This window comes from Tamandua tetradactyla, chromosome 26 (genome assembly GCF_023851605.1).
Source record: "Tamandua tetradactyla isolate mTamTet1 chromosome 26, mTamTet1.pri, whole genome shotgun sequence".
NCBI classification, from domain to species: domain Eukaryota; kingdom Metazoa; phylum Chordata; class Mammalia; order Pilosa; family Myrmecophagidae; genus Tamandua; species Tamandua tetradactyla.
In genome coordinates, this window is record NC_135352.1 from 15,491,288 (window position 1) to 15,518,288 (window position 27,001).

At 43.9% G+C, this 27,001-nt stretch overlaps 1 protein-coding gene and 1 long non-coding RNA gene across 7 annotated transcripts in view; one reads left to right on the forward strand and one right to left on the reverse strand.

Annotated features, from left to right (window-relative positions):
* Positions 1-1,838: 1,838 nt before the first annotated feature.
* Positions 1,839-7,396, reverse strand: LOC143669663 (uncharacterized). The gene is made up of 3 exons (XR_013168958.1): positions 7,043-7,396; positions 6,220-6,379; positions 1,839-2,605 (listed from the first exon to the last, which is right to left on the reverse strand). It is a non-coding gene; the product is annotated as an uncharacterized LOC143669663 (long non-coding RNA).
* A 1,369-nt stretch (positions 7,397-8,765) lies between these two features.
* Positions 8,766-27,001, forward strand: part of MFHAS1 (multifunctional ROCO family signaling regulator 1) — a 109,456-nt gene continuing 91,220 nt past the window's right edge. For 2 of the 6 annotated variants that reach the window (XR_013168972.1, XM_077144285.1), the window contains exon 1: positions 8,766-11,977. Coding sequence is in view for 3 of the 6 variants with exons in the window: in XM_077144285.1 (XP_077000400.1) it covers positions 8,980-11,977 (2,998 nt within the window). In the remaining 3 variants the exon portion in view is untranslated. Of the gene's footprint in view, positions 11,978-20,208; positions 20,355-27,001 lie in introns of all 6 variants that reach the window. The other 4 variants (XR_013168970.1, XM_077144282.1, XM_077144283.1 and 1 more) reach the window with 3 other exon arrangements.

Below are 27,001 nucleotides of genomic sequence, written 5' to 3' on the forward strand. Positions count from 1 at the left end.
GTGTCCCTTTTCTCTTTTCTTTTGTTAATATTGGATGATTAAAATAATTTGACAGGTGAAATATGATATCCTACTTTAGTTTGCATTACTTGGATTACTCTTAGAGGTTGAATGTTTCTTTATGTATTTTTAAGCTATTTGCATTTCTTTTAATGTAAACTGCTTATTTTTCTATTAAGGTATCCATTTTTTGCAAATTGACTTGTAGGAATTCTTAACATATTTTGGAAATGAAACCTATGTCATGGGAATTGAAAATATTTCCCCTGCTTGTCTCATATCCTCTAGCTTATGATGGCGTTATTTTTTTTCCTCTAATGTATCATGAAATGTCACCTGAGCCCTCAGGATGATACAGCTGAACAGCCTGACACATGCAAGTAGGTCTTATCATGTTTATCTGATCTGGTGGATAGAGTGGAGAGGGTTCTAGAAGTTAAAGCTGAAGTTTTAGAGTTGAGGTTTCTCAGCTACTCTGGTTTCTCTCCGATATGCCCTTTCCATTTGCCAGGACTATACATTTTCCTAATCTACACGCAGATTTTACTTTCAAAAATGGGTTACAACGCACGATCTGGTTGCTGCAGTCCAGCAGGGCACATTATTATTTGACCTGAAGCAGTCTCAGAGGGCTGGCGACTGTCAGTAAGGGCTTCAGGTGCATAACTGTCTTTGCAGTCTGTTTCCTTTACTTGCCTTAGCTGGGCAGCCTTTCCTTGAGGCTTTCTCCTTCTTACCAGCATTGCATGTCACTGAAAGTGAGCAATTCTCCTTTCGTCGGTGTGTGGTTCAAGGGCTACTCACCTCTTACCCTGTTTGCTTTGACACCACTGTTTTCTTTGTTGGTCTATAACTTGCAGATTCATTTCCCTATGAAAACTTGACTTCAAAGAAGAGAAAACAATTCAGGGGCATGCTAGCAGAAACAGGAGATCTGTGATATCTTATGGATAAAGGGCAGGGAATGTAACTAGGGCTGAAGAATACCAGGTGAGGAGTCAAAGTTTTGTTGGGAAACCACGAACCGTGCTACTTCTTAATCTCTTGTCTGCTACTTATTTCACGCCTGCCATTTTTCTCTATGCTAGAACGAAACTCAAATCCTTAAGATATCAACTTAATATTCTAAGCACAGTTTCAAAAATGTAAATTAAATGTTAATAACTGTATTCAGGAACCACTAAGACACTAGAACACAAAAGAACAATATTACCTTATGGAGAAAGGGAAGGGCTTCTTCGAATTGTTCTTTGATACCTTGAACAACAGTTTTATTAAAGGGACAAAACTGAGGTGTCTGATAGTTCCTTTAGATAGGCTTCCATCAAATCTGCTCTCAGATTTTTGAAATAGTATCTTTTTATCAGAGGCCCACAGCTTTGAAGATTAACTAGTTTTAATTGACAGTAGACAAAGGCTTTATTTTCACACCTTGGTGAAGAAAACAGAGATAGAAGCCGCTCAGTTCACCTTATAAGTCATCTCAAATTTTCCCTATAGAGTGCTTTATATTGATATTCGGTGGACTAATAATGAAGTTGTGACATGCTGTGATGCTTGTGTGTCAGCCCATCATAGTCCCTTATATTTACCTGATATTATTTCAAAGAATCTCACCATTTAATAGAACAAATTCACGAGTAGGTAGGGAATCAGGTTTTACTGTTTTCTTTTATAAAAATGTAAATAGAAAGTTTATGCTAGAAGACCAATGGGTATCAGGAAGGATATCTGGAAACTTTTGCCTCCCTGCATTTTTATAAACACATGGCTTTATTATAATAATAATAATCAGAACAAATACCATGTTCACAAAGGAAAGCGCAATATCTCTTTGTTGTCTTTTATTTTAAAAGCTAGAAGTTAAGTGAATTAGTTTTTAAAACTAGGAAACATTTTTTAAGACACAAACAAGGTCTTAAACCATTCATCTCACTGTTACTAAATCTCCTGAGTAAACATTAAATTTCAGACTAGTAAGTAAAACTCCACCAGCTGGGCTGTCTCATATGGTTGTACAGCTCGTGCACTGTACAAATTGCCCATTGAGAAGTGAGTAGAAGCTGAAATCCACCTCCATGGAGAGTGGCGATGTCTGCTAAGACTGGTGCACTGTTTTACCTTTCACAAAGGCACCCTATAGGCTACAGTTCCCTAATCGTGATTTATTTTCTGCATCAGGCATAAAAGAGGCACGTGTGCGAGGGGGTGCTTCTTTGCTCTCCATCCTCCCTATTCCCTCCTCCTGGACATGCTTTATCTCAGAATGCCAAGTGTGCTCTAGTTAGCTTCATCTGTCATAACTATTTCACAGATGTTTTCCATTTATCTTTCACTGGAATGATTTCCCTTTTTCTTTTTTTTTTTCAGAAAGAGGGTGTTTGTCCCCGGATTGATAGTGAGCACAATGGGGGGAAGGGCTGCTACTTATAGATCCCCAGGGAGAGTTCTGGAATTCTAGGTGATAGTGCAATGAATTCTTTGGCTTTCAGTGGAATAGTCTGGATCCTGCAGAATATCTTCAGCTGAAAGTACTTCCAACGGATGCTAAAAATACATTGCGGTTTATTTTCCTCTGTAGGCAGCGTATGTGTTCCCACTTGACCTGGAAACACAAAGAGAGCCAATGTTAAATGCAATGCTGCCCATTCCAAGATAAATTTGTTTTCAGTAGAGCAAGGGAAAGAAAAAAACAGCAGACAATTTTGGTACAATTTTGCCGCTGCTCTCTGTGGGAATCAGTGTTGTGAACACATCTTTTATGCTGCCTCTTTGTGCCCGAAGTGTTCATTCTTAGGCTTCTTAGCCACTGCTGATATGACTGGCTTGTACTCATATGAGACTGTGGGTCCAAAACAGATTCATTAGTTTTTGAAAAAGAGGGTTAAGGTATGTTTAAAATTTCTTAACAGAACAAAATATGCCAGGTTTCTTTGAACAAATTGCAGCTGATGACTTGGTCTTCCATCTTTTTTTTCCTTCTTGTTTTTCTATTCAGAAGATAGAGTCTGAAATACCCTCTAATTGTATTGATTTTATGGGCACTGATAGTAATTGCATTCGCTCTAAAACAAACAAGCAAACAAAATCAAACAAACCCAATTTATCTACAAGTGGTAAAGAAACTATACTGGTTTCCTGGAGTAACATTTAATAACCGATGCTAAATCCAATTCTTGCAGTTTGGGGGGTACTTTTTATTTACAGCTTTTGGTTTCCCCGTACGGCATTCTTCAATATTTTAAGAGCAAAGTTCAATTCCTATTGAAGACCAGGTGTCAGCCCCCACTCTTCAACTGACACCACTTCTCCACAACTTGAAATAAACAGTATACAGATGTGCCATTCTGAAAGGAGTATACACCCTAGAAAAGCCATGTTTTAATCCTGATCCATCTTGTGGAGACAGCTTTTTCTTTTCATTCCTATTCAGCACTGTAGTTGGAAAGTTGATTAGATTATCTCCGCAGAGCTGTGACTCACCCAACTGTGGGTACTAACCTTTGATTGGAGGGAGATTTGACTCCACCCATTCCAGGTGGGTCTTGGTTAGCTTACTGGACTCCTGTAAGAGAGGAAACACTTTGGAAAAAGCTTCAGAGCCATGAGAGCCCACACAGCTGGAGACCTTTGGAGATGAACAAGGAAAACACCCCCGAGGGAGTTTCACGAAACAAGAAGCAGGGAGGGAAAGCTAACAGACATCAACACGTTCGCCATGTACCTTCCCCATTGAGAGAGAAACTCTGAACTTCCTTGGCCTTTCTTGAGTGAAGGTAACCTCTTGTTGGTGCCTTAATGTGAAATTTTCACAGCTTTAGAACTGTAAACTTGTAACTTAATAAATACCCGATTTGAAAAGCCATTTGTTTCTAGAATATTGCATTCTGGCAGCTGGCAAACGAGAACAGAGAACCATGTCCCTCCACCCTCTCCAACCCCCAAGATAAAGCACCGTGACTAAGACCAAGAATTTTGGACTCTGACCACCTTGAGTCTAGATCCTGCAACTCATTATCCCTACCTTCATTTTTTTTCTCCATCTGTACAATAAGGAAAATAATAGAACTTGTCATTCAGCGCTGTTGCAAAGGTTACATTAAACACTGCATGTAAAGCACATGGCACATTGCCTGGGTGTACAGAAAGTCTTTAACACATGTTAGTGATTCTTACTGGCAATTTTTTTTAGATACCTCGGTTAATAGTCTGCATATCAGGAGTTTAGACTACATTACTTCAAAGATCTTCTTTAGCTAAAATGTTCTTTGACAATTTTTAAGGCTTTATTTCTAATCTTCTTCTTTGGAACAACTCTAAAACCTTTTAGAGGAATGAAAATTCATTTTCTCTTTCTTTGTTTTTCCTTGATTTCCTGCACTTCCATCTCCTACAAAACAAAGCCAAGATGGGTGCGGCTTCCTTAGAATCAGGGTGGTAAGATTTTCTTTTCCTTACCTTCAGCAAGGTAGGAAGAAGGGGTTTCTTGTTTATTTAAAGCAAAATATTGGCTGGGTTCAAAACTACAAGAAGTGAGAAATGTGGGAAGCCCTTTTCTCTTTTTCATGATGATGGCAACGTTCATTCAGCATCTGCAGATTTCAAGGAGAGAATGGAATACATTTTCTTATGAAATGTTGGAACCCAGTTTTGGATCTTATTTGAACTGAGGGGTTAAAGAATTGTCAAGTTCCCTTCAGAAGGACTAGAAGGAGTTTTCAGACTCTAAAGTTAGTTAGTTAGACCCTCAAGCCCCCCAATATCCTTTCTGATAGGTTAGTAAGGAGCTTGCTCAGTCAATATATTCAAAATCAGAACTAATTTGAAAGCCTAAAGAAGCTGGATCAAGCAAAAGTGCTACAATTCTATAAAGCTACGTCTCTTGAACTCCTGAAGGGTGAAAGGGAGAACCAGTTAATGGGCTCTTTTTAAAGAACAAGCAGGGTAACCAACTGTCCCCATTTCCCAGGACTGCTCTGGATTCAAGTATTGAAGGTCTCACATCCTAGGGCACCCTTCAGTCTCATGCAAACTGGGACAGTCGGTCACCCCAGAATAAAAACTTGAATAAGCTAGGATCGATAACATCAAAATTTGGTTGCAAAATGCACTTTGTGAATTTACAGGTTATGCATCTTTAAAATAAATGTAACAACATGCATGTAAGTAGAAGTAGCGTAATGACTAAATGCTGTCAGCAGAAGCTGTCTAGGCAAATCCTGGTAGCTGCAGTACTCTAATTGCACACTTAATCCCTAGGGGGAAATAATTAGCCTTTACAGGTCTATTTTTGAACACTCAAACCTTGAAGTGACACCAGATATCCTAAGGGCCAAGAAAGGAGGTTTCCAAAATAAGTTGGTTAACATTTTCAAATATGGTGGGGGTGGGGGGTCAAGGAAGGAGAAAGGATGAGTTGCCCTTTAGAAAGCAATGCTGATGGCATGGCAGGGCTCGAAACCAGATTGCTGGCCTGGAGGAGGGAATTAGTGTTAAGGAACTAGACCAGCCATAGCCCACCTATGGGAGATACTTGACAGGGAGTAGAAAAAAAGCTATGAGATGGTAGCTAGGAAGTCAGTAGGACCAAGAGAAAAATATTTAAGATGGAGGAAAGTCTAGAATGTTAACAGAGCAAAAGAAACTAGGGATGAACGCTTACTTGGAGCTGGCTGCCAGTCTTACCATGAGGTAAGAGCAATGTACCCCCACTCCCTTGGCCAATAAACATCTGTTATTGACAGATATTTAAATGGAAAACTTATGTCCAGAGTGCCCAGAATCCTTTCCTCTGACTAGCAATATTTTTGAAGGCCTGCCTCCAGACACAGCTTCTTCATGCAAACTCTCCCACTGCCCTAAATGATTTTGTGCCCAAGCAGAGGGTGTTCACTGCACATGGAAGATTATTGCAACTGTATGGAAAAAGTGCAAATGAAAATAGTCCGAGGATAAGAAAAACAGGATAAATTAAAATGCCTAGATTGAAAAGTTTGATAGACTACCTTCATGACATTGAATAAATATCCAAGGCAAGAAAACCTCTAATAATCAGAGTTTCTTTCCCCCAAACTGAGATGATTTGTTTTTGCTTCTAGAAGGACAATTAACACTTGCAGGGCCTGGGACAAGAGTACAAATGGAGGCCCACATACCATATGCCTAAATATTTAAATGTGACACCCTCCACCCTGGGTTCCCCACTCCCCTTCTTCTAACCTGGGCTCCAACCACGACAGTGAGGAGTTCTGTGGGTCCACAGGGATGCTCAAGCTTCATCCACATCCCTCAGGCCTTGGGATGTGCAACTAGCAAGTCCTTCTCAGTAAGGAAGGCGGCCTCTAGCCCCCAGGCAAGCCCAAGGCTGTTTGTGCCATACCTGGAGGTATTCTAGAAGAAGGATAGGACATGTCCCCTCGGCCCAAGGTTTGGGGTGTGGCAAAGAGGAGGGCCAGATCAGGGGCCCAGGATGGGAGTTCTTCTAGCCTGGGTTCAAGGGCCATCCTTGACAGAATTCTTTTCTTCGAGTTTTAGTTTAGCATTTTCTCTCCTGATTGGACTTTTCCAGCTATAAAGCACACTGACTTGCAAAGACAACTATGGTCACTGGTAAGACTGAGTAACTCAGGCAGAGTTGTTCCTGCTGAGCAAACTCATTCAAATCTGTCTCTGGCACTGAGGCTAGAGCTGGGGATGTTCTCTGGTCCTATTTTAACAGATAAAGCAAATTACAGATGATGGCCTGATTGAGGAAGAGTGCAGTTTTCAAAGGGCATTTTAAAAAGGAAGTATAATTTTCTGATGGCTTCTAAAGGGAAACAGTTTAGCATATGTTATTTAGATATAATCTAAACCACTTTAGGGCATAAGTTTAGCCACCGAAGGTGGGGGTTGGCTTCTCCTACTGGTGGCTGAAGTTCAGGCCTGTTAGAAGGAGCGTGAAGGTAGAGGATTTGGGGGCAAGCTCAAGGACCTCTTCAAATCTACGTACTCAGGGAATGCTCTCACATGGGGAGTGGGCAGAGCTGGCTCTACTGCTTACCTTACTAGCTGCCTGGGGAAACCACTTAATAACCATGGTCCACATTTCCTCCTCTGTGAATAAAAAGGTCTGCTTAGATGCCTTGCAATTTTTCTTGTAACATTTGGCCATTGTTAGGGTGTTTGTGTGTATGCATGTGCGCACGACCCTTGAGCAATTCGATCCCCAGAAAGGACTTCAGAATGAACCCCTCTCAGCTCTCCTTGACATATCCACTTTGCACCTCTGGTGCAGTCCCTGGGACACAATGACCCGTGGAGCATACTCCAGTTACAGGATGTACAGCTGCTGGCTGGGTAACCATCACCAGGGCAGATGTCCAGCCTGATATGTTGAGTCACTCTCTTTGAGGACACAAACTATTATTACTCAATAACTGCACTGAATATGAGTCTCAAAATGACAGCCACGTCACAAGGTCGAGTCACAATATGTTCAGAGGTACATTTAACCAACAAAATTTACTGGCGTCCCTGGAAATGACTTTTTCACTATTAACCAACCAGGGGGCAATGATGGAAGTGATATCTGAAGTTTTAATGGGCTTTGAGGTTTTGGTAAATTCTGAAAAAAATCTATATATATACCTAGAACAGACAGGATCAGAAAAAGACCATGTTGGATTGGATTTTTCCTCCCGGTAGAAAAAAATTAGCCTTAAGAGTTAAGCATTGGATTGTGAATTTCACCTGAAAGGGTTGCCATTTTCTTTAACCCACAGCCTACCAGGTACTGTACCATTGGGGAAACCTTTTCTAGTTCATGGAGTTGTCAGCGTGAGTGGGAAAACCAGATAAAACACCTTGCAGTTTCTTCTCTACCCCCGGCAGGCCGGCGAGGTGTCCGCTTAAGTCCATCCCCAAGGCAACTGAGAAATGTACCCAGTTTGGCACAAAATAGGGCCTCGATAAATATTTCCCGAATGAATGGTTTTCTGCTGTTCTCGATCTTTCGTTTAGTCACACGCTCGTTCTAAGCTCCTAAAATGAAACCCCATGCCCCGAATCTTGCCGCTTCCATTTACGGGTGTGGCCATAGGGTGAGGAGAAGGAAGAAAGGAAATCCTTAGAGGTGTAGGACCAACACAGAGCGAGACCCCGCTGAATCCAAACACGGCTTTTCAGGAGACCCCCGGCGGCCGGGATCCGCAGCGAGGCCGGCCTCCCCGCGCGCCTCCCGGCCGAGCGCCGTCCCCGCAGCCAGCTCGCACCCCGCGCTCTTAGGCGGCTCCCGCCCCCGGGGCGGTGCCGGGAACACGCGGGGCCTCCGCAGGTCACGTGGGGGCCTCTCGGCCCGGCGGCGCGCAGCTTCCCGATCGCGCCCTCCCAGTGCCGGGGACGCGGCGCTCGCGCTCCCGCCCGAGCCTCGGGAAGCGGAGACAAGGAGGCGCCGCCGCCGCCGCCGCCCCCCTCCTCGCGGCTGCGTCCCGGCCCTGCGCCTGCAGCATGCCCTCCGCGGAACCGAGCGCCGCCCTCCTCTCGGAGCTCACGGAGGCGACGACGCTGCCGGCCGCGGGGCCGCGGGCGCGAGGGTAGCGGGGCCGGTGTCCGTGCGGCACCGAGGCGGGCGGCGCGGGAGGAGGCAGCCGCGTCCTCCTGGGCGCGGTGGGCGGCGGCCCCTGCAGCCTCGGCGGCGGCTCCCGCGCGCCCATGGCCGGGGAGGCAGGAGAATGCGAGCGGCTCTGCCCCCCGGCCGCCGCCTTCCCCCACGCCGCGTGCTCGGCCCTCCCCGGAGCTGCAAGCGTCGCCGCCGCCCCCCAGCTGCGGGCGCCCGGCCTCTGGCTGCGCTAGGACCCACAGCCGCCGGCGGCCGAGAGGTGGTGGGAAGGGAGGAGCAGGAGCCAGAGGCCCTGGGAGACGGGCGCCGGCCCGGGCGCTGCGCGGCATGTAGCTGGGGGCCCCTGCACCCGCGTGAGGGTGTCGGCCCCGGGCCCCGCCATGGCTGGCAAGGACAGCGGGAACCTGAAGACGGTGAGGCTGTGGCGGGACGCCGCCCTGCGCGCCAGGAAGCTGCGGAGCAACCTGCGCCAGCTCACTCTCAGCGCTGCCGGGAGCTGCCCGGCGGCCGGCGCCGACCCGCTCGAGTCCCCCGACGCCCCCCAGCTCGTCCTGCCTGCCAACATCGGGGACATTGAGGTCCTGAACCTGGGTAACAACGGCCTGGAGGAGGTGCCCGAGGGGCTGGGGTCGGCGCTGGGCAGCCTGCGCGTTCTGGTGCTGCGCAGGAACCGCTTCTCCCGGCTGCCCTCGGCGGTGACCGAGCTGGGCCACCACCTCACCGAGGTGGACGTGAGCCACAACCGGCTGACCGTTTTGGGCGCGGAGGTGGTGAGCGCTCTGCGGGAACTGCGGAAGCTCAACCTTAGCCACAACCAGCTGCCCGCTCTGCCCGCCCAGCTGGGTGCCCTCGCCCACCTGGAGGAGCTGGACGTCAGCTTTAACCGCCTGGCGCACCTGCCCGATTCCCTCTCCTGCCTCCACCGCCTGCGCACCCTCGACGTGGACCACAATCAGCTCACTGCCTTTCCCCGGCAGCTGCTGCAGCTGGTGGCCTTGGAAGAGCTGGACGTGTCCAGCAACCGGCTGCGGGGCCTACCTGAGGATATCAGCGCCCTGCGTGCCCTCAAGATCCTCTGGCTGAGTGGGGCTGAGCTTGGCACCCTGCCCAGTGGCTTCTGCGAGCTGGCTAGTCTGGAGAGCCTCATGCTAGACAACAACGGGTTGCAGGCCCTGCCCGCTCAGTTCAGCCACCTGCAGCGGCTCAAAATGCTCAACCTCTCCTCCAACTTCTTTGAGGAGTTCCCTGAGGCGCTGCTGCCCCTGGCTGGTCTGGAGGAGCTCTACCTTAGCCGCAACCAGCTCACTTCAGTGCCATCCCTTATCTCTGGCCTGGGCCGCCTTCTCACCTTGTGGTTGGATAATAACCGGATCCGCTACCTGCCCGACTCCATTGTGGAGCTGAGGGGCCTAGAGGAGCTAGTGCTGCAAGGGAACCAGATCGCCGTTCTGCCTGACAACTTTGGCCAGCTCTCCCAGGTGGGCCTCTGGAAGATCAAGGACAACCCGCTGATCCAGCCCCCCTACGAGGTCTGCATGAAGGGAATCCCCTACATCGCAGCCTACCAGAAGGAGCTGGCTCATTCCCAGCCTGCCGTGCAGCCCCGCCTCAAGTTGCTCCTGATGGGCCATAAGGCTGCAGGGAAAACCTTGCTGCGGCACTGCCTCACGGAGGGAAGAGCAGAGGTAGAGCAAGGAGGAAGGGACAAGGAGAAGAGCTACCCACCTTCATCTCCCCCCATGAGCAAGGGCATCGAGGTGACCAGCTGGACGGCCGATGCTTCACGGGGCCTGCGGTTCATCGTGTACGACTTAGCTGGTGATGAAAGTTACGAGGTGATCCAGCCCTTCTTCCTCTCCCCAGGGGCCCTTTATGTGCTGGTGGTCAACCTGGCCACCTACGAGCCGCGCCGCTTTCCCACCGCGGTGGGCTCCTTCTTGCATCGGGTGGGGGCCCGGGTGCCCCACGCGGTGATGTGCATCGTGGGCACGCACGCGGACCTGTGTGGGGAGCGGGAGCTGGAGGAGAAGTGCCTGGACATTCACCGCCAGATCGCCCTGCAGGAGAAGCACGATGCCGAAGGGCTGAGCCGATTGGCTCAGGTGGTGGACGAGGCGCTGGCGCGGGACTTCGAGCTGCGCTCCGCCAGCCCCCATGCGTCCTACTACGGCGTTTCCGACAAGAACCTCCGGCGCCGCAAGGCCCATTTTCAGTATCTGCTCAATCATCGGCTGCAGATCTTGTCCCCCGTGTTGCCGGTTAGCTGCAGGGACCCGCGCCAACTGCAGCGCCTTAGGGACAAGCTGCTGTCCGTAGCTGAGCACCGGGAAATCTTCCCCAACTTGCATAGGGTCCTGCCTCGATCCTGGCAGGTGCTAGAGGAACTGCATTTCCAGCCACCTCAGGCACAACGACTTTGGCTAAGCTGGTGGGACTCCGCTCGCCTGGGCCTGCAGGCGGGTCTGACCGAGGACCGTCTGCAGAGTGCCCTCTCTTACTTGCATGAGAGCGGCAAGCTGCTCTACTTCGAGGACAGCCCAGCTCTCAAGGAGCACGTCTTCCACAACCTCACCCGCCTCATTGACATCCTCAATGTGTTTTTCCAAAGGGATGCTTCCTTGCTGCTGCACAAGCTGCTCCTGGGGACCAGTGGTGAAGGGGAGGGGGAGGCAGAAAGCTCTCTGCTTCTGGCATTGCCCACGCCGAGCCAGGACCTGCTCCGGGCCACCCAGCTGCATCATTATGTGGAGGGTTTTCTGCTGCACGGACTGTTGCCAGCCCATGTCATTCGGTTGCTGCTTAAGCCTCATGTCCAGGCCCAGCAGGACTTGCAGCTGCTGCTGGAGCTGCTGGAGAAGATGGGACTCTGTTACTGCCTCAATAAACCTAAGGGCAAGCCCTTGAATGGGTCCACGGCCTGGTACAAGTTCCCATGCTACGTGCAGAATGAGGTACCCCACGCCGAGGCCTGGATTAATGGGACCAACCTGGCTGGGCAGTCTTTTGTGGCCGAGCAGTTGCAGATCGAATATAGTTTCCCCTTTACCTTTCCACCTGGGTTGTTTGCACGCTACAGTGTACAGATCAATAGCCACGTGGTGCACAGGTCGGATGGGAAATTTCAGATCTTTGCATACAGAGGAAAGGTTCCTGTGGTGGTGAGCTACAGACCTGCCCGGGGGGTCTTGCAGCCAGATACTCTGTCCATTGCTAGCCATGCATCATTACCAAACATATGGACAGCGTGGCAAGCCATAACCCCCTTGGTGGAGGAACTGAATGTCCTGCTTCAGGAGTGGCCTGGACTGCACTACACGGTGCACATTCTCTGTTCTAAGTGCCTTAAGAGAGGGTCGCCCAATCCCCATGCTTTCCCAGGTAAGTGGGGTGGGGTGTGTGGTTCCTTCTGTGGTTGGTTTTTAGATGGAGTTTTGAAGATATTAGTTGCCCGCTTGGGAAAATGTTTAATTCACATCTGAGATTCCCCAGGAAAGATCTTCACGGTAAATACAGAAGGGTTTGGGAGCCAGTAGAAGGCGGTAAATATCTGAACAATATGAAATTCAGTACGAGTTTCATACTTTCCTAGTAGAAAGACTCAGACCTCAAGGGTGGTTTCCAGTGATAGCATTTTGGATCTGCTTTTTTCTCTTTCCAACTTAGCCTACATCTTGGTGGGAAGAAACTTTAGGCAGTTGAACTGAAACTGGGTAGTATCTGATGTTAGCTTGTTGCTGAGTCTTAGCTCCAATGCATATTAGACACATCTTGATGGGTGCTTTGGATTTTAAGTGCCTCTTGTCACATTCTTTCATTTAAATTCAGTGTGTGATCATCAAGTAAAAATTATTATTCACTTTTCTTGAGAAATTTCAAAGAAGAATGTTTTTGTAATCAGGGTATGTGAGGGATGAGTAAGGACAGCATTTGCAGCCTGCAATGCATGACTCTCCTGGGGTTGCGGTTTCACCCAGTATGCTCTTGGGCATGTAAGAGAAATGACTGAAATCTCTGAGGGGATTTCCTAGGGTGTTTCCTGGCAATTTTGAGTTTTAGAGACATCTTAAGAAAGTGTTAGACAATAGAGCTTTTTGACAATACTTTGGAGGACATGGAGGGGACCAAAAGCTGACAAGGGGTTTCTGGGGACTGTTTTCTAACAGATTTTTTTTTTTTATTCCAACCGTTGTAAGTAAGTGGGGGAAATCCAGGGCTAGTGGTTGAGGATTTTTTGAGCTTGGCTAGTTGTTATCCTAGGTCTTTCGAACCTTATAGCTCTTCTTTAATAACTCTGGCTTATGTGGAACAGGCTTAGTTAACACTCCAAGTGTCCTAAGCACGTACCAAACATACTACCATTGCTATTTTCTCACGCTGGTCCCCCATCCCTAGAGTACATTTAGGGGTGATGCAGTGGAAGCCCACATGCCACTCTGAGCTTTGTCCTGTTCTGAGTGCCATCAAGAATGCAGCTTGATGCAGTATCAGAAAGGAATTGAATGCCACTATTTCTGAAAGCAGCATCTTTCCGTTGCCCTAGATCTAGGCAGAGTTTAATTCTTCGGCTTGAATAAAGCCCCCATATTCAGTTACCAGTCAGCTGAGCCATCCATTCTGTATGATTATCTGGAATCTCCTCACACCCCGTGACTCAGTAGACTCCTCAGTTTGTTTTGTTCCTGCCCCCTGTATTTTATCCATGGAAACAGAAAACTTCTTTATTGTGCTACTAAATTGAATAAAGTAGTTGAGAGTTATATGTTCACAGGGGAGTTTATTGAAGGAGCCAATTCTTAACCCAAAGATGGAGCATCAATACAGTTAATGTTTTTAACAATTAGGGAAAGAAATGGGTTATCAAACAAGTGGAGATCTTTACTGAGAAGTAAACTCTAAGGTTGAATTTCTTTTCTAACGTCAGCTCTTTATTTTTGATTTTTAACAACCATATATCCCACAGGCAAGTTGGTAGGAGGTGCAGAAACAAACCTGTTCTCTTTTTATTGTTTTACCTGTTTGCTTTCAAATGAGGTGCACCTGGTTTGCTATCCAGGTTATAAGAAAGATTTTTTTTTCTTTCTGATATAAAAGCAAAGAAATGGATGGTTGAAAAATTGTAAATTTCTTTTATATATTGAATAAGAATAAATCAGAAGTTGTTTTTGCATTACTGTTTGTAATTCCTATTTTATTTATGTTCAGTAGATTATCGTTTTTGCTTTGTGTAGGATTTCATTTCTTCCAAAAGTTGCAGAGGGTACAGAGTATTGGAAAAAGAAGCTGATTATTGCATTAACTGAAGAGAGGAGAAGAAACGTGTTTTACTTTTTCATATTTTTCTGTAATAATCATCATTTGTAAGCAGTTGCCAAAATTCTGAGAGACTTGGTAAGAGTTAAAATAATAAAAGGCGAGAAACTGATATAGGAACAGAATTATAATGTTGGGTGTTCACTAATTTAGGATGTACATTAAGAATATGGTCATAGAGTCTCTAGATTTTTAAAATAGATTTTAATTTGACAGAAATCTTTGAGGTTTTTTTTAGTGGCCGTTTGTCTTTTTCATCAGTCATTTTGCTTTTAAGAAACTTTAAATATTGGTTATTTAGTTTCACATTTTATTAAAGTGTCAGTTTTATGTAAACAATAGTAATAAAGCTGGATTTAAAAAATTTTCAATGGTGGGAAATGAGATTAAGAGTAAATAGTAACCTATTTCCCCCTTGATTTTATATAGAAGAAACTCAAAGTTGAGTTATTATCTTTTTTTTTTCTTTTGTATGGGCAGGCACCAGGAATCGAACCTGGGTCTCCAGCATGGCAGGCGAGAACTCTGCCTGCTGAGCCACCGTGGCCCACCCGAGTTAATAGCTTTTAAAATGTTTTTATGTGAAAAGAGAGAAGTGTTTTTGGCCCTGTCCTATTTAATTTTCTGGCAGGAGCTATATAACGTGGCTGGCCTGGGGACGTGCAATGCTGGATTTCTCTTTTCTTATCTTGTTTTACACAGGAAATGTAGTTTGGGACATCTCCAGCCATCTTCTTGCTTTTGAAAGTTCTTGTGTAAAAAATCTAATCATGTTGCCAGAGAGACTTGTCTTATTTAAGATGAATGGGTTGACTGACGGGAGATTCTTTTGGAAAACCGAAGGAGGCAAATGATGAGATATAAATGTCAAAGGTGAATCTTGTCCTGCTTTCTCAGGTACTGGCCAGACTGCCAGGCTCTGATCGTCAGCCTGCTCTTGTTTGCTTGGCTGCATCCTTCTGTCCTAGAGCAAGTTTCTTCTTGTGGGGTATTCACGTATGCTTTTGTTCTTTCTCCCAAAATGAGATCAAACCACAGAAGCTAAATACTGCTGATGTTGGATGATGATGTAAATTGAGTAAAAAGTGGAAGCTGAAGCAGCTCTACAGCAAAAATCCAGTGCTTTGATATTCCATTTAAGTGGTTGAGTGAGTGCTGTGCGTGTGTGCGCGCGCGTGCATTGTTAAACCCAAAGTGTGTGTCTTGTTATGGTGAAGTGGACTTGCATCGACTGTGATTTTTCATTAAATATTCTACTCTCCAAACCATTCAAGGTCATTTTTAAGAATAAATGGAAAGTACCCCAGATCATTAGGCAGAGGATTCGTTATATGGTTTTCTTTAAATTTGGCCTCTTTCATTCATTCAGTAACTCGATGCATTTCCCATAGCTCCCGAGTCCAGTACCATTTGCCCTTTTTAGCACACCTTGTGTCCTGATCTCTCTCTCTGCATTTTGCCTTGTGCTGTTGGTGTTTCTGCACGTCATAATATCTCTTTGACTCGTTTGTTCACTTCTTTCTTCCGAGCAGGAGACAGACCTTCGCCTTCGTAGCCTCTGTGAGGAGCTCTCGAGTGTTTGCTGAATGATTGTGTTTGGTCTTTTGTGAGAAGTATCTTTTTTTCTTTGTTAACAACTGGCCCTGGCAAATTCCCAGGTAGTATTCCGTGATAATCTTGCTTTGTTCTGCTTCCCCTCCCCCACCTGTTCCTCTGCTCTTCCAATTATAGCCATATTACTGCTCCTTCCCTTTTTGAATGGCTCGTTCAGTTTGACCACCGAAGCAAAGCAAAATGACTGCTTTTATTATATTTTGATTTTGGAGTTGCTGGATTTTGAGCATGATGTCGTTGCTTGAATTGAAGTAGTCATTGTTTTTAATTCCACAAAGGTTATTAAATGTCTTTTTAGTTTAGCTTCATTAATATTGATGCTTCGTGGCTTTTATTGGTCCTCCTTGAACTCCCTTGGGCTTTGATTCGTATCAAAATCAAAATCTTAATCATGTAGTGGGAGAAAGCAATACTGTGCAGAATAGAATCCAAGACTAGAAAGGCCTGTGGTGTGTTCCCATTATTGTAAGTATTAGGCATCTCTTCTTTAAACTCTAAAGTAGAATCTCAAGTCCATCCTTGCCTGATTAGTTTAGAATTTCCTAGAGGAGGTTTTTATTTATTACAGATATTCTATGATATACTCTGCCACCTGTTTCTCTTTCCCCCCCAGTAAAATGTACCTATTTTAGTTCTTACTGCGTTACCTCATCTTAACACCTAAAATATTTATAGGGCATACTTCACAGAGATGTTTTGAGGTTAGATAAGAGAACATGTTGAGAAAAGGTTCTCCCTTAGTGTCTGTGAGAAGTATGTGTTTTGCTCCATTTCACAGGAGAAAAGGGCATGGGGGGTGGACAAAGATGGTTCTAGATGAACATTTCTTGTTGCTTTCTCCATCTACCCATTAACTGGCTTCTTCTCATGAGGACCTGTTTTGATTAATTGCCCATCTGTCCATCCATTAGGATGTCCTTCCTTCCTTCTTCCCTCTTTCCCTCCCTCCTTTTTTTCCTCCTTCCTTCCCTCCCTCTCTTCTTCCTTCCCTTCTCCCCTCCCTTCCTATCCAGTGGCCGGCACTGGCCTCATCTGTTGCAAACTCTAGTTTCTCACAGCCTCTGGGCTCCTGTCAGGGTTTGGGAGTTGCTTTGTGTTCTCTGGGAAAACACACCAGGTGGGATCTGCTGGAGGCAAACCTGGCCAGGTCTCCGTTCTCCCTGGCTCAGCTTCCTTCTGCCTGCAAAACCGGTTGCTGGGTGGCTGTCAGGTAGACCTTCCTCTTGGGGCTGGTGACCTTCCCTTGCTCAGGGATGGTTTAGGGGACCCCATTTTGGCCTGCATTCACCAGCCCTGCTTCACCATGGATGAGGCTGACCCTCTAACCTCTGTTTGGCTCCTCACGTCCCTTCAGTCTGTAGAACCCAGAGTGAGTGACAAGGGTTTTAAGCAGTCACAGAATCCGTAGGATAAAGTGTCGTGGTGAAACCATAAAGATGCTCTCTCATGTGAGGTATGGCAGTACCTGGGTACTGAGTACTATCCTGGGTACTGTTGTTTCATGTGGTGCTGGGACATTCCTTGGGCAGTACCTGGCCAAGGGCTGAGCAGGGAAAAGGTGCTCAGTGTGGCTTCGTTATTTTTAAAGCATTCATTCTAATGTTTTGTAATCAATTCCTGGCAAACTGCTTTTTTTTTTTGGTTATGTCATACTTTATCTTAAAATTTGTACTTTAGAGGTAAATGTATATAATTTTCCTACTTGATTTTTGGGTACCTGCCCTCTACACCTATTCTCCCATCATTTACAGAAATAGGGTAGGAGAGGACGAGGGCAGCTTATCAGGCTGCCAAACTGAACCAATGCAGAATTGGCCTCAGAAAGCCTTCTGCCTCCCGACCTCCCATTTGCTTTCCTTGAGGCAGTGAGTGCGCCCTCCCTGCCAGAGCCTAATGTCCCACAGTTCATTCTTTCTTACCATTGACACTGACCCCTATAAGAGGGAAAGTGCAGATTGTGAGGACAGTGAAAGTGGTCGAGGTGGAGTGGGTGCAGGAAGAAATGCATTCTCAGGGGTTCGCACAGCTGTTGTGCCGCCTTGCAGGTGATGTTGCTTTCCGTGGGGGTTAAGGTTGCTGGTGTAAGTATGTGGAAGGCCTTGGAAGAGCTGCTGGCTGTGACTTGGAAGATGATTCCATATGTACTATGTATTAGGATGACAGTGTGGATAGCATCTCCCAGACATCATTGCCAGCAGGGCTGACTTCTTTGTGGGGAGGGAAGAGGAACATTTTTTAGTTATTTTTATTTTTGGCACTGAATCTTGGAAACATTTTCTCTTCAGCAAAATCTCTTATTAGAAAGTTCTTGTTTCCCAAAGAGGAAATTAGTGAAAAGCCATCAGCAGAACATTTTTCTTCATTAGCTATAAATTTAAAGCAGGTAAAGAATTACAAAGGTGAAAGTTGGAGTGGTGAAAGATGGTGAGTGAGCATAGGAGAGAGGCGTCCTGTTACTGGGGATGGGTTAGAGAGGCGCTGTGACCTTGGTGCTGTTTGGCTGGCTCAGAAAGGAAATTCCTGTTGTAGAAAGAGGCAGTTTTACTTAGCGGCAGCTCTGGGTACCCAGACCATTCCAGCTGTTTCCTTCACTTCTGCAAATCTGTGCACAAGGGCACTTGGGGGGAGGGTAAGGGGGGAAGGAAATCTGGAGTTGTGACAAGGCTTGTCTTTTGCAGTTTCTGTTTTGTGTGTGCCATTCTGCCTTTTGGGTGGGGTAGCCAAGTGAGTCAAGTGCTTTCTTAAGGCAAGTTGCAGATTAGGTTTGGTGGCTTCCTTCCTAGGACGAACTGGCTGGGAATTCTTTTACCAGGCTCTTTGCTTCCAAGGCATGGCTTCAGAAGATTAGGGCTTTTCCGGCTATGCTTTGAGATACCCCATTGATTGAACATATTTTGATATGCTGTTGCTGAGAGGACAAAACATAGGACGTCAGACCCTCTGCTCTGTTCTGTGGTGTTTGTGATTTACTGGGGGGCTGATAAACATGGGGTGCCATAAAGGACACAGAGAAGAGAAATAAGTGCTTGAAAGTAAGTACTGTATAATTGCAATCCTCTTTATTCATGTAAATTTCGAGTAGAGCTTCCGAAAGATTGGCAAGGCCATCAGCAGATATGATAACCTATAGAAAATTTCTATAGATAATCCATAGAAATTAGGTTCTTGCCAAACTAGGCAGACAAGTGTACTCTAACTTCATTAGTATGATTCTGACTAATCACTATGGGATACCTGGTGCATAGAGAAGTCTGGGCCAAACTGGGAGTTTTAGGGGAATAAAATAAAATACATGGCCTTGGCTGTGGAGAGCTGAGTTCTGGGATTTGGTTGACGCAGTTGTTGATTCTTATATATATATATAGAATCTGATGACATATGGAGGAGATTGTTTGCATATTTGAGTACTTACTGAAAACAAAAACCTGGCTTTTCATTTTCCATGAGAAAAATGTGATTATACTGAGAAAAACTAGCTACAATTTTGAAATTGTTTGGTATGGATGAGAATGTGGAAAATAATGCCTTAGTCATCCTTTTTTAAATTGAACATTTTTTATTGTGAAATACACATTTCACATTTTTATCGTGAAATATTAAGTATATACCAAAACATGATAAATTTCAAAGAGCGTTTTAACAAGTAGTTGTAGAACAAATTTCAAAGTACGGTATGGGTTACAGTTCCACCCTTTTGGGTATTTCCTTCTAGCTGCTCTAAGACACGAGAGACTAAAAAAAAATATATCAATGTAATGATTCAGTAGTCATACTCCTATTTTCTCTGTTATAGCTCCTCCTTCTCATTTGGTCCTTTTCCCAATCTTTAGGGATATTTGGACAATGACCCTTCTCACTACTTCATGTTTAAAAGGGGTGTTGACATTATGGGGTAGGGGGATGCAACTAACTGATGCTCTTGGAGAGACTGGGAACTCTGGGTTTCAAGGCTCATCTGGCCTAGGAACCATCTGGAGGTTTCAGGTTTCTTATCGTTGGATTCATTTGTTCGCAAGAAATTTCAAGCAGGTCTTGGGAGGATGCTTAAAAAAGAAAATGCATTGTATCTTTGGAATCCTACAAGTTTCCAAACTAATCAGCTTTTTTCAGGGGGAGGGTGGGAAATGGAATTGGGAGGAATGCCTCCTCTTCAGGAATCCTTACATTTCTCGGAGTCATCCCATTTTAAGAGGGATTCAAGACTATACAAACACTGACTCCAAGACAATATAAATTAAATTGGATGCTGCCATAAGAAAAATATATGGTTGCTTTTTATAGATCTCTATGTTGAGGGATGCTTTGTTGGGGGTAGTTTTCTATTGCTAGCACATTAAATGTTGAGGGAATTAAAGAGTTAATTTTCTTAGATCTTCCCCCGCTCCTAAAATGAAGCATATGATAGTAACATTGTATAATACACCTTGTATAATACACTGTATAATAATATTGTATAATTACAGTAGTGGTGAATTTTGGGGTAGCAGAACAAGGCTTCCCTTCCTTCCTTCTGAAAAGAGGGAGTTAAAAAGAAATAAAGTGTAACGAAGAAGGGAAATATAAAGTTAGAAAAACAGTATTTCCCCTAGGTGCTGTTGTTTGACTTATCTACTTTATTAGTGCTTGTATAAGATTCCTATTTTTCATGGCCGTTTTCTTCCTTTCTTTAATACAAAATTAATCAGCCCATCATCAGATAACCTTCCTAAGAGGAGAAGATTGGAAAAATAGAGAAGAATCGATAACACTGTCAAGTTCTGATTATGTTCCAGAGGCAGTGCCAAGTACTTGAAATGGGAAATCTCATCTAATCCTCACACAACCCTGTGAAGTAGGTAACGTTTTGTCATCATTTTCAGGTGGTGCAATTGAAGTTTAGAAAAATTAAATTCCGCAGAGTTAGGGATCTCTGGGATTTGAGCTCTAGCTGTCTGCCCCTAACCCTCTCAGGGTTGGGTTGCCCACTGCTTACCCACCTGCGCAGGCGCTCCCTCTTCCCCAGACATTCATTTTCCTGTCTCTTAGTGCCAGGCTTTGGGGTCAGTGCTGGAGATACAAGGTCTGTAAGGTATGGTCCCTACCTTATGTGGTCTGCACTGTCAGGTGGGGCTGGGAGGCCAAGGCTGCACTGCCTGGGGCTTTAAATCACTTAAAAGAGTGAGATGGGGAAAGGCATATATATTTTTTTAAAGCAGGGGGATTGCATGGGGATTTCCCCACCGGAATGTGCATGCAAAAATATTTAAATCTCTAGAATGTAATGAATAAGAGGGTTCTTTGTTTAACGTAAAATTCTGGGTTGCCAGGAATATTGTCAGTGACCACTACTGGCCCATAAACTAGAGTTTTGGAAGCCTTGCCCCAACCTATTCCTTTACCATCAGGCAGGGCTCTCCTCAGGTCATGGAAGATCTATGTATGGATGGGAAAATGGAAAGGTAGTTTCAACTGATTTGCTCAGAGTCATGATCAAGTTTATTGTTGGGCTGACAAAAACACCTGTCCTGGAGCTCAGGTCTAAGTGTGCCGCTGTCCACTTTCTCCATGTCTGAGTATAGAAAGAAAAGGAGCAGTTGGTACTCTAATAGCCAGAGAGCTGTCTGCTCTTTCATCCCAAAGAATGTATGTGAGAACATTGATAACTCTTTACTCTAAATCTTACTGTAACAGGCCCTGCAATAAAGGCGAATTTGGGCAGAACCCAATTATTGTAGGCACTTTGAGTTTTACTGTCTTTACTTTGTGCTTTCTGTGACATCACGGACTGCCTGAAGATACGGGTTTTTATTAATTTTGCACTAATGGAACCCTGTATATTTTACTTGCTTGGACAGACTGTGCTATGACAATATTTTCTTGCATTTGCGATCCGTATCATTAGAATTTGTCTTCGCTTCTCAGTTTATTCAAATATGCTCACTTTTTAAACATTTTTTTGCATGAACAGGCACCAGGAATTGAACCTGGGTCTCTGGCATGGCAGGCAGGAACTCTGCCACTGAGCCACCGTGGTCCCAAATACACTCACATTTTAATTGAAATCCTAGAATTCTCAATTTTTTAAAAAAATTAATTTTAACTTTTGCTTGACTTGAAATACTTGGAATTACATGGGCCATTTAGAATTTCAAGCATCATAATATTGTGGCCAGTTGCAAGGGCTCTGTAGGTACACTGCCTGGGCTCTAATCCCTGCCTCACTATTTGTTAGCTGGGCATCTATAGGCATTGTAATAGTTAGTTAGCTGGGCATCTTTGGGCATTGTAATAGTTTCTGTTGCATTAGGGTGGGCCTGAGGATGAATTGATTTAGTATATGCAGAATGCTTAGAACAATTCCTGGCTTGGGTAAGAGCTTAATAATTGTTAGCTCTACCAGAAGCAAGAGTCTCTGCATCTACTTGGGAATCTGATAAGCTTGCTGTTAAAAGTTTATTTTTCCATAGAAGGGGTGAAAGGCAGTGTGATCCTGCTTATAAATACCTTATGCTTTTTTTAAATTGTGTTTTTTTTTAACCTTTTAAAACATATACAAATTTAGACTGTAGAGAAAAAAATCAGCAAGTTGATTTCCAGCACAATCACTCTGCACATTTTGCCTATTTTCTTTTTAGTTTTTCCCCCCTTGAGCTTAAGCTTAAAAATATATATATAGTTAGTATCATGTAGGTAATTTTAAATATTGTTTTTTAAATTTATCACAAATATTGTCTCATGTTTTTAGTATCATACAATAATTATAAATATTTGCACAGTAGTACATCAAAGGGATTTCAGCTTTGTTTAACCATTTTCCTACTGTTTGATGCTTAAGTTATTTAAAGGGGCTTGAAAATGATAAAAGCTTAACTTTGTGATTTAAAATAAGAATAATCTTTTAAATTGGCTTTTGCAATGCATAGGGGCATACCATTTATTTTTGTTTTGAGCAATTCTATGATGACTATATTTCTTTATAAAACCTCTTTCTTACTTGGGCAGTAATCCCCAAAGTAAAATCATTGAGCCAAAGCCAAAGAATATTATCAAGGTTCCATGCATGGGTGCATTGCTTTCCACGAGGGTTGCACAGTTCATAGTTCTATTTGAAGTGTATGCAATAGTAATTTCACTTCAGTACTTCATCAACATTGGGATCATCTTCAAATGTACTAAAATTTAATGGAAATAATATCTTCACCGACGTTTCAAAATTGTAAACATTTTCCTCTAAGAAGGCTAATTGTATTTCGTCGTTTGTGTATTAATTGATAATGTCTTTTGACATCGTCTTAGTGGTTTTTTTTTATTCATTGCAGTGTTTTCTTATTTTATATTAACTTCATATTTTAAAAGTAATAAACTTTTGTCTGTCGTATTTTACATTTTTTCTAGCTTGTCCGCCCTTTTTGCCTTTTTGATTATTTAAAAAAATTTTCATATTTTGAGGTTCTAAATTTCACTTAATACAATACATTGATAGTTTTGTTTGTGAAGTGCTCAAAATCATAACATTATCTGTCTAGATATAGAAGATGTAACAGAAGGAATTCCTCATTGAAACAACTTCTCTACCCATATAACCTCCACTGATGATTAAAAAGTAATCTGTAATGGTAAATTCAGAAGCAGAAGTCCCTGTCTGTTACCTCTTTCTCTTCTGTAAAGTGTTTTTTGCGATTTCTTCCAGGGAAAATAGAGCGTATATTTGCATGTATTTTAACCTAAAAGAGATGTATTCATTGTTCTGTACCTTGCCTTATCATTTAATTATAATGCCTTATCATTTAATAAAATATTTCGGGGGTGCTTTCATATCAGCAGCCGCAGACCTACTACATACATGTGTATGTAATATCTGCATAATATTCTGCTAAGGATGTACCATTTGGTCCTTTATCGACAGACTTTGAGTTCCTTCCCGGATGTTTTATAGATAATAAACTAGGCAAGTTCTCCACTTTTGAGAGGTTTGAGAAATATTCAAATTTCCATCAGTGCTCAGCATCCTTTGTACTTCTGAGATGCAATTAGGAAAACACAGCTCTCTGAATCAGAACGGTTGGACTTCAAAAAGGGGCTTGGAAATGATAAAAGCTTAACTTTGTGATTTAAAATAAGAATAATCTTTTAAATTGGCTTTTGCAATGCATAGTGGAATACCATTATTTTCAGCATAATTATGCCTTTCACAGCTTCAAATTATATTTCGGGGTAATGTTTAGACGTAGCGATAATTACAAATCTTATATGTCTACAAATAAATACACTGCTGATCCAATTAAGACCATGGCAGTAGGAACAGTTTGTGTCCGTTTGAGAAATTAAGAAAAAATAATGGATAATGAACTGTGCTTCATCTGCTCAAAACACTGCTTCTGCCTTTGTACCCGAACTCGTTGGTCATCCATGTGAAAACCCACCTGTGCCAGTGTGACATTTTTCATTTCTATTCTCTTAACTTTCCTCTAGAGTGTCCACACCTTTGTATTTTCTGGGTCTGAGTGGACGCTGGTTGTCTTTTGCATTGGAGATATGCCTTCGATATTAGCTCTGGTGGCAGTAATGGTTTAAAATTTAAGAGAGTCCCCATACTCATGTGCTTTTCTGGGTGTGGAATGAACTGAGAATGGCTTTAACCTGCATACTAGATTATGTTTGACCTGAAAAAAAAATCAGTAAACATTATATCTTGTTATAGTTGCTTTTGTATTCAAAAGATACTTAATTGTATATTTTATTTCAAGCTAAAGAAATTACTAGTCAGGATCTCCGAGTAAGGGATATGTCACAGGGCTCATTAAGGTTTTTGGTCTTTAAAAAAATCCTCCACTCACACTAAATGTCCAAATCGGTGCACAGAGTATGGAGGAAGCACGCATGTTACATTTTCTCTGAACATATCATTATATCATTAAAAATATATTCTCTAGGATTCTCTTTGTCCATCTTAACCACACAGCAGCATAACATAGCTGTGGTGTATTTGATTCAGGAGGCTTGTCACTCATGAATTGCACAGAGAAGACCTAAAAATGGAAATGTGATGCCCAGAATGGTTCATGAATCTGGCAAGAGTCAGCCTGTTTCCTGCCAAGGGTGCTGTAACAAAAAAAATGGGATGTAAAGCCCCCAAAGGATACATCTGTCCCTTTCACCAACACCACTCACACCCAGGCAGCTCCAGTGGCATGGCCGGTTATCCGCCTCTCACTCTTCTAGTATGTTTTGCTGCCTCTGCATTGGGGCAGGTGGTCTTTTGCATTTCTTGCTTTTGTTTAACCTCTGCGACTATGCACGCCTTTTCCTGCCCCAAGAAAAACACACATGTGCCCTCTTTCTGCTTCTCCCTGGTCACAACGTGTTTCTATTCCCCCCTCCCCCCACCCGGTGTTTGGAAAAGGAAAATCCATTTGTTTTCTGTTTGGTCATTTTAGGAATTTGCCTTTAGGGCAGTAGGGCCAGTCTTTCCTGCAGCCAGAGAGCTTGTGAGCAGTGTCTGGTCTCTCTCCTGTCTCCCAGTCGCTGCAAGAAAAACTTGCTGCACCCCAGCCGTGTCTGTGTAACGTGGTGCAGCATTAGAAGCTTACCCAAGCAGCTGGGATGACTGCACTTTGTTGTTTACTAGGGCTGTTAAAATTCTTTGGCTTAGCCATAAGCAGGTGACTGGTTCCAGGAACAAATGAACTGCTGCTTACTCAGCCCCAGGTGTTCCACATGAAGGAAGCCACGGGCTTGGAATACTCACGACATTCCCTTTTACAGTCCATACATCTTCTGATTTATTGTGCCATTTGCGATTCAGGACACATTTATTCGTAGGGGATTTCCATTTACATCCTAAACCACTGCAAACCAGAAGGAAGGATCAGAAAACAGAATGACACGCATTGTTCTTTGTTAGACAAGAATCCCGGTTCTTTGGTTATAGACACATGTTTGCTCTTGAAGGATCTGGTGGTACATTGCTGGCTTTGCTCACACCCGTGCACAAACACACTCTCTCGCCCTCTTAGGATGCAGAAGCACGCATTATGCAGATAATTTTATAATGTTTGGAATCTGGTTATCTGCTACTTAAAATATTAATAACTTTCTGCTTTATCCTCTTCCTCTCACCTTCTCCCCCACCCTAGTTCCCATAACCTAGTTCATTTCTGCAATGGGACAGAATTTCCTCATTCCATAGAGTGAATATAGTTTCTTATGGAGGGTAATGTAGGGCAGATGTCCTTTTAGCTGTAGGTATAGATGCATAGTGTTTACAGCTTTCTTGTTTTATGTTAAACCAGCATCATAGAAAGAGGGCATACGTCCTCTACCCGAGGATGAAATCAAAGACAGTGGAATGGGGAGAAAAGAGGCCTGGAGCTCTAGGAAGCTGCCTATCCCCTCTGAACCTCAGATTCGTCATCTGTAAATGAGATGTCATTGCAACAGCTCCTAAGCATTTGGCTTCAGCCAGTTTGCTTAGATGTTGTGAGGATTAAATGGATTAGTTGATGTTGGGATTCCAGAGTAGTTCTGTCACATAATAAGTGCTCAATAAATGTTAGCTCTGATTACTGTCATCTCTGTTCAGATGGGAGGAATACTAGGCAAAATATATAGCAGAGCCCCACAAACGTCACCACCACCCTCCGGGAAGGAATGACTTTCCACCTGTCAAACAGGAGTGGCTGTTTGAATGTAAAATGAAGTATATGTCAAATGCATGTGATTTCTTCTTTTAACTCGGTACTGCCGGGCTGTAAACATTAATTGGGAATTTGCAATGATTAGGCATCGCAGGACAAAGGGGAATTAGAGGTGAACGAGACCCCAATCTCAAGAAGCTGCAGGCAAGGGGAGGCAGAGCAAGCAGCCAACAGTGACTTTAGGGCTGTGTATTAAAAACGCAGCTCAAAAGGTCTTCAGAGGCCTGGATAGGCCTTTGGAGAGGATCTTGCTTGAGCCAGGTGGGTGGGATTGGATGGATGCGAGAGGGTCCCCAAAGGAGGTAGTATTTGAGGATTTTCTGTAATAAAAAAAGATGAAGGAAAGGGAGTATGTTGCACCAATTATTGGGAGCCCAACTATCTTGCTTATCAATATACATCCAATTTAAATATTTTTTAACTACTCTGCCTGATCAGCTGATTTCTTTTCCCCTTGCAACTGAACTCTTGGCAGCTCGGAATAAAACTTAAATAAATACTGTGGATTGTTTTCTTTTCTGGGAAATATCCGAGTTTCAAAAGAGGAAACATCATGTACATTTTGTAAAATCACTTAGGGCGGTAGCATGGAAGATGGACTGAAATGGAGTTTGGGGGATCACTGCAAATTAATTCAGACAATAAAGAAGGGGTAAGGGATGAAGTCCCGATGCTGAGGACGCAGTGTTGGTTGCTCTCCTCCTGGCTGCGAGACCTCTGGCAGCCTTGTAACGTCTCCAGGCTTCAGTTTGCTCATCTCTAAGATGGAAAGGATGTCTTTTTGATTTGTGTGCACAACAGG